At 42.8% G+C, this 7,609-nt stretch overlaps 1 protein-coding gene across 2 annotated transcripts in view; it reads left to right on the forward strand.

Annotated features, from left to right (window-relative positions):
* Positions 1-7,609, forward strand: part of LOC115122900 (serine/threonine-protein kinase D3) — a 70,500-nt gene that overhangs the window by 43,028 nt on the left and 19,863 nt on the right. For both annotated transcript variants that reach the window (XM_065008687.1, XM_065008688.1), the window contains exon 3: positions 3,741-3,879. In XM_065008687.1, coding sequence (XP_064864759.1) covers positions 3,741-3,879 — 139 coding nt within the window. The remainder of the gene's footprint in view (positions 1-3,740; positions 3,880-7,609) is intronic.

The raw sequence follows: 7,609 nt of genomic DNA on the forward strand, positions 1-7,609 counted from the left end.
AAAATCTTTGAAACGGTTGCATTTTGCGTTTATATTTTTGTTCAGTATACATTGCTGTAATGGCAATTGAAGATGTTCAAAACAGTGGCCAGACAAAAACAATGGATTTTTCCCCCTTTAGAATAACAAAAACAACTATTTCATAGTCGATACTAATTCAGAGGGGAATGCCTTTACCATCCAAATGAATGAGGCCCTCTGGTTGACGGGGCTGTGGACGTCATGGCAACCCTGTCCCACTTATCTTAACTTCCTGTTGTTCTATGACATCTATGCTATGTGTTCTAGTGAGGTAACAGATCAGTGAGGTACAGGGAAACAAGCAAATAACTGTTTACCTTTTGTTTCCTATTGGGCTGCCCTGTCCGGGCCTCTCCTCTCATCCAACACACTGATAGATGTAGCCTTAATGGCTTGTCAAGAGCTATATACGGGGGTAATCTTAGCAACCAGAACCAAATCTGCTATTTACATTTTCGACTAATACGGGAGTAAAATGGCTGTGTCTGATTCAGGGTTTTAGATGTCTTGTTGAGTGCAACCCCAATTTAACTCAAGGTCTTGTTGTGCGTCAGTTGATAGCTTGATTTTGTGTTGAGGCTCGGGTTTTGTTTAACACAATCAAATTTGTCCATACAGTGCAACAGCACACCTATTTCCTGGTCTGTTGCAACTTCAGCTGGTTCTGCATTTGCATTATCTTCTGTGCGATATGCACACATAGCAGAAAATAGATCCCCCCCTGGCCCCTCACACACTCATCTTAAAGTTAAGACGCTACATGAGCCAGTGCCTGTGAGAGAGGAGGACTCTGCTCCGGATGAACTGATATGGCCTGATCTCATTGAAATCAAATTTGATTTGTCACAGGTGCCAAATACAACAAGTGTAGATTGTACAGTGAAATGCTTACTTACAAGCCTTCCCAATGATGCAGAGTTCAAATAAGGAAAGAAAAATGAAGCTACACGAATGAAGCTAGAGTATATACAGGGAGTAGCAGTACCAGGTCAAAGTGCAGGGTTACGAGGTAGTTGAGGTATTTATTTTATTTGACCTTTATTTAACTAGGCAAGTCAGTTAAGAACAAATTCTTATTTTCAATGACGGCCTAGGAACAGTGGGTTAACTTGTCAGCTCAGGGATTCGATCTTGCAACCTTTCGGTTACTTGTCCAACGCTCTTACCACTAGGCTACCTTCCACCCCTAGAGGTATGTACATGTGGGCAGGCATCCATCCTAGTCTGACGTGAACCACACATCGGTGTGTGGTTCACGTCAGAGTCGGATTATTTACCCTCGGTAGAGACTTACTGAGTCAATGGTCTCAGATAATGGCATATGAGTACTGTAGAGATTAGAGGGTGTACGGCAAGATGCGGAGGTGGGGCTCAGCTGTTTAGATGGAATTATGTACCAAAGGCATCCTGTAACGGAACCAGGCCACCGCTGATGCTCAGTCTGCTCTGCTGTGGTTCCTGGGTAGTGAGCCGAGCAGGGATGGGATGGAGGAGGAGGGTTCAGACATGACCCAGACCTCTCTCTCTCCCAGTCTCCTCAGTGATCTGATCATGTTTAACGTCTTACTAGCGTGGCGGACTGAGTCGTCAGAATCAGAAAATCCTCTTTAGGGTCTGATGAGAGGGTGATAATAGAGTGGAGATTGTGTGTCTGTCAGAGTTAAGCTTGGTTAATAGTGGTTTAACACAGAGGGGATCAGCTGTGTTCACATCGCTGCTTAGTTTTTCCCATTAAAAGTCACACTCTGTAAGATGTGCTCACCCAATCAACGACTAGGCCACCGGCAAAATTGTAAACGTTACGGGGTAGCAAAAGTATCCCATGACATTTTCACATGCAAATAGCACTTGATTTAAATGATATATCTGTGGTGCTCATTCCTTATGTGAGTCGAAGAATCAAACAATTGCTTATCGCTGTGGCAAGTATGTGGATTACAGATAGTACTGCAGTACCACGAAGTTGGCTTTTTTTATGCCTCTAACATAAAACAAGATAATGTCATGGTGCATCATGTGATCAGGCAGCCCACTGGGTACACACTAGTTGAATCAACATTGTTTCCACGTCATTTCAATGAAATGACGTTGAACCAACGTGGAATAGACATTAAATTAAAATCAAATCAAATCAAATTGTATTGGTCACATACACATGGTTAGCAGATGTTATTGCGAGTGTAGCGAAATGCTTGTGCTTCTAGTTCCGACAGTGCAGCAGTATCTAACAGGTAATCTAACAATTGACGTCTGTGCCCAGTGGGAGACCTCCACTCATGGGGCTGATAGATATATCCTGAGATTTCTATTTCCCTATCGCCCCAATATCATAATCTTAAATTTTGATGATATTGAATCATGATGAGATTTACTTTATCCTAAAGTATAACATGAGATGACCCTATGTCTGACATAAAATACATGGGGACATATCACGTTGAGGGATCGACCATAAACAGTCATCCACCATGTGGCACATCACATTTACATTATTCCATGCAGGCTCCATCCAATAGGAGACCTAAATACCTCATTCTGATAGGATAGACAGAGGACATCTCACTTCCTTGTTTGCCTTGCTCAGTTTAGTCTGATTTGCATGTACATTATCTCTGTTACAGATTTCGGAGTCAGATTAACCTTCTGATTCTAACTCCTACAGATACTGTGTCCTGTCCCCTGGGTGGATGGCTGTCCATTGCTGATGTATCGATAAAGTTTGGACTGTAATATAAATGACACTGCCTTTTTACTATTAGCAGAGTTCAACAAGCAGTTGACCTCTATAGACACAAAGTATTGTCTCTTGACATACACAGGACTGTGTGGTTTTGTCTTCATGGGCTACTGCTTAACTGATGACTGCATCTGAATATTTGATGTGTTATTTGTGGTCACCGTGCCTTTTAGTAGTTCAGTGTGTCAAGTGGTGGGTTATTGCTTCTGGGGGGCGTCTGTATGCTGTTGGGTTGAACTGGGCTGGTTGGCTTGTGGTGTGGCGTATTTTAGTATGTCAGTCAATCAGTCAATATGGCACATTGTTTGGGATTCCCTGTGTGTTATGGTCAGTTGGGTGTCATATTGTTTGGGTTGGGGATGTGTTATGGTCTTGTCAGTTGGGTGTCATATTGTTTGGGCTGTACTGTATCTGCAGCTGTAGGAGGACAGATGGCTAAAGGCAGCAAGGTGTCAATGACAGGACCTCATCATAATTCATGACTAGAGGAGATTCATCTCTGCAGCTCCTAATGAGAGCTGTGCAGCTACCCGTTCCGGGGCCTGTGGGTTCAATTTCCTGCTGTCACTCGCTCTGTGCTGTGCTGGCTGCTGCACACACACTCCATGCAAACTGTAAACACACTCCATGCAAACTGCAAACACACTCCATGCAAACTGCAAACACACTCCATGCAAACTGCAAACACACTCCATGCAAACTGCAAACACACTCCATGCAAACTGCAAACACACTCCATGCAAACTGCAAACACACTCCATGCAAACTGCGCTTCACTCGTTTCCTGCTAGTAGTGTAGGTCTACAAGGGCCCCATCCACAATCCCTTCTCAGAAAAAAAACGTTGCTCTATATGCCTTAACTAAAAATAACTTTTAATTGAGAATCCCAGGCCTGAGTTATACATACTATCAGTTATTGGAAGCACTGCACCATATTGTGTAAACTAAACATACCTGTAATACTTCTCCTCCTCCTCCCAGTTCCCAGAGTGTGGATTCTTTGGCATGTACGACAAGATCCTTCTGTTCCGCCATGATCTAACTTCAGAGAACATCCTGCAGCGACTGACGTCAGCGGAGGACATCCATGAGGGAGACCTGATCGAGGTGGTCCTCTCCGGTGAGACCTGGAAAAGGGTTGGAGATACTCCATGTCACAAGAAATGAGGTTGATATCGAGAGATGAGGTTGATATTGAGAGATGAGGTTGATATTGAGAAATGAGGTTGATATTGAGAGATGAGGTTGATATTGAGAGATGAGGTTGATATTGAGAGATGAGGTTGATATTGAGAGATGAGGTTGATATTGAGAGATGAGGTTGATATCAAGAGATGAAGCAGATTAAGGGTAGGGTAGTAACATTATGAGTTGCGATTATGGTTTGTTGTTTAGCTAGCTAGCTACACGTCTAAATAAAAGACTCCACTATGCAAGTAACCATTTCAATAGAATGTTCATGATATCACTGCGACAACTGTCAATAGACGGAGATGGTCAATTCTGGCTATCTACTCTTTCAGAGCACTCTCTTCTGATTGTGCCATAATAACAGAATCAATTTACGAACGCTCAACACCCATTGAACATGGCCAGTGTCAGTAATTAAAGCATAATTAAATTGTTGCCAGCAGCACAGTTACAGTCACCTACTTTCTGGATAACATGAAAACAGTCTAACCAGCTCTGCTACGGTGAGTAAAATGGTCAGAGTTCTCTCATTTGTGTCTGGAAGTAGCTAGCAAGCTAGCCAACGTTAGCCAGTTAGCTTGGGTGCTTGATTGCTGTTGTTAGGTCAGAACGCTCGGATCAACCATACTCCTCACCCAGAGTGTCCAGTGTGCACTCTGAATGCTCCGAGAGCGAAACGCTCTGAATTTACGAACCGGTCGATCTGACAACGCTCTGAGCACACTCTGGCACTCCAGATTTAATTTATGAACGCAAGCGTAGTATAAACCAGCCTTTAGTCTTGACATTTTTGGTTGTTCAGTACATGGCCTCACATGTGAATCCTCAAAGAGATGGGTGGGGCTAAGGATAAAGAGGGTGTGAACGATGCTGTATGGGTTTAGACAAAGAAGTGCTCTCCCGTAGGTGTACCAAAACATTCAAGGGCCATTTTCTCAAAAGGGATGTTACAAGTCTTTTAACTTTCAAAGCAGATTTACTTTCCCATTGTTCCTCAACTGTAGTGTATTATTTGTTTTCTAGCTCTGAGTCTCTACTTAATTGTTTTTTTTAAACACTATTTAAAATGTTGCTACATAAGAGTGAATCGAGCCAGACCGTCACATTTAGGATGTGCCACATTATAGGTACAGGGATCTCTTTGTTTACCCTGTAACACCCCAGTGTTCCAGATCTCTCCAGTGTAGCTACTATTTTGTCCATATGACCATCCCCCATGTCTCTCCTATGTATCCCCTTCAGTATTCATCCCCTATGTCAACCTATGACAACACCACAACATTTTCAGTGGGCATATTCCCTTTCAATGGCAGTGCCTTGTGGTCTGTTGTTGATCATCCTAGGTGTGAAACTCAACCAACACCTGAACAGCTACACACCCCAGAGTAGTATTAATTTAGAATTCCAACACACAAGATGAAATGTATGAACTCACAGCCCAACCACACAAGACTCAACCCCAGACCACTTCCTGATCCTCTCTGCTTGTTTTTGGTGCAGCACGGCCCCACAGTCAGTGCAGATGTAGAGTTGATTAAGTTTTAGTCTGACTGTTCTATACGTTTCTCCATCGCCTGCTACTCTGTGTGCTCAGGATAAAAGACTAAAATGTAGTGTTTTTCCCTCTCTGGTTTTGCCCAGACAGGGCTGCTGAGTTCAGCTCGGTTCAGATCCCTGTCACCTTCTTTGTTCTGCTCTATTCTGCCCTGTTCTGTTTTGCCTTATTCTGCCCTGTTCTGTTTTGCCTTATTCTGCCCTGTTCTGCTCTGTTCTGCTCTGATCTGTTCTGCCCTGTTCTGCTCTGTTCAGTTCTGACCTGTTCTGCCCTGCTCTGCTCTGTTCTACTCTGCTCTGCTCTGTTCTGCCCTGTTAGCCTCTGTTCTGGTCTGCCCTGTTCTACTCTATTCTGTTCTGTTGTAATGTGTTATGTTCTACTCTGCTCTGCTCTGTTGTGTTCTGCTCTGTTCTGTTCTGCTCTGTTCTACTCTGTTCTAATGTGTTCTACTCTGTTTTTCCCTGTTCTACTCTGTTATGTTCTGCTCTGTTCTGCAAGGTCTAAGCTGGTGTCTCTCAGAGACCGTGGCAGATTACTCTTGACTCCCAATTTCAAAGCCATGCAATTTATATTTCTGCATTTGCTGATTCTCCGTGATGGATGAGGACGTTGATCCTGACCTGATTAATGTTGCTCATGCACTTTCACATCTATCCCCACCTAGTAATTGTTAGATTAAGGATAGGATAAGACTATTATTATCATGTATAGTCTTATGAATACATTTTAGGTACCTAACCTGTGTGTCATTTAGAAAACCAATAGCAGAGCAGTGTGTTTTTTTCTGAGTGCAGAATGCTCTCATCTCTCCTCTAAAGTGAATAATTGCCCTTTCAGAACGCTGTCTGGTTTGTTGTGTACTCACTGAGAATGCGGTTGCTATGGTCGCTGTTTTTCATTTCAACCACTTGGCCTTCATGTTCGCCTATTGATAAAAAGACAGAGAGGGGTTTATGAACAGTAAATCTATTTTCTTTGAAAACGGACATGAAATTAAGGGTTGGACTGAGCAAAGAGCAAAGGTGACTAGACTTCAGAGAGAAAGAAGCCAATTTGTGCCCTCAGAGAAATGTCCAACAGGGAGAGAACAGGCATGTCACTCAACAGTTCTCAATGTAACTACATTAAAGTGACTCATGAATACCCCAATTAACTATGTCTATGTCCCAAATGGCACCCTATTTTCTATATAGTGCACTACTTTTGATCAGGACCCATACTACAGTTAAAGTCGGAAGTTTACATACACCTTAGCCAAATACGGGCAGTTTCACAATTCCTGGCATTTAATCCTAGTAAAATTCCCTGTCTTAAATCAGTTAGGATTACCACTTTATTTTAAGAATGTGAAATGTCAGAATAATAGTTGAGAGAATGATTTATTTCAGCTTTTATTTCTTTCATCACATTCCCAGTGGGTCAGACGTTTACATACACTCAATTAGTATTTGGTAGCATTGCCTTTAAATTGTTTAACTTGGGTCAAACGTTTCGGGTAGCCTTCCACAAGCTTCCCACAATAAGTTGGGTGAATTTTGGCCTATTCCTTCTGACAGAGCTGGTGAAACTGAGTCAGGTTTGTAGGCCTCCTTTCTTGCACACACTTTTTCAGATCTGCCCACAAATTCTCTATAGGATTGAGGTCAGGGCTTTGTGATAGCCACTCCAATACCATGACTTTGTTGTCCTTAAGCCATTTTGCCACAACTTTGGAAGTATGCTTGGGGTCATTGTCCATTTGGAAGACCCATTTGCGACCAAGCTTTAACTTCCTGACTGATGTCTTGAGATGTTGCTTCAATATATCTACATACTTTTCCTCCTGATGATGCCATCTATTTTGTGTAGTGTACCAGTCCCTCCTGCAGCAAGCACCCCCACAACATGATGCTGCCACCCCTGTGCTTCACGGTTGGGATGGTGTTCCCCCTTTTTCCTCCAAACATAACGATGGTCATTATGGCCAAACAGTTCTATTTTTGTTTCATCAGACCAGATGACATTTCTTCAAAAAGTACGATATTTGTCCCCATATGCAGTTGCAAACCGTAGTCTGGCTTTTTTATGGTGGATTTGGAGCAGTGGCTTCTTCCTTGCTGAGCGG

The sequence above is a fragment of the Oncorhynchus nerka genome, linkage group LG24, assembly GCF_034236695.1.
Source record: "Oncorhynchus nerka isolate Pitt River linkage group LG24, Oner_Uvic_2.0, whole genome shotgun sequence".
Classification (NCBI taxonomy): Eukaryota; Metazoa; Chordata; class Actinopteri; order Salmoniformes; family Salmonidae; genus Oncorhynchus; species Oncorhynchus nerka.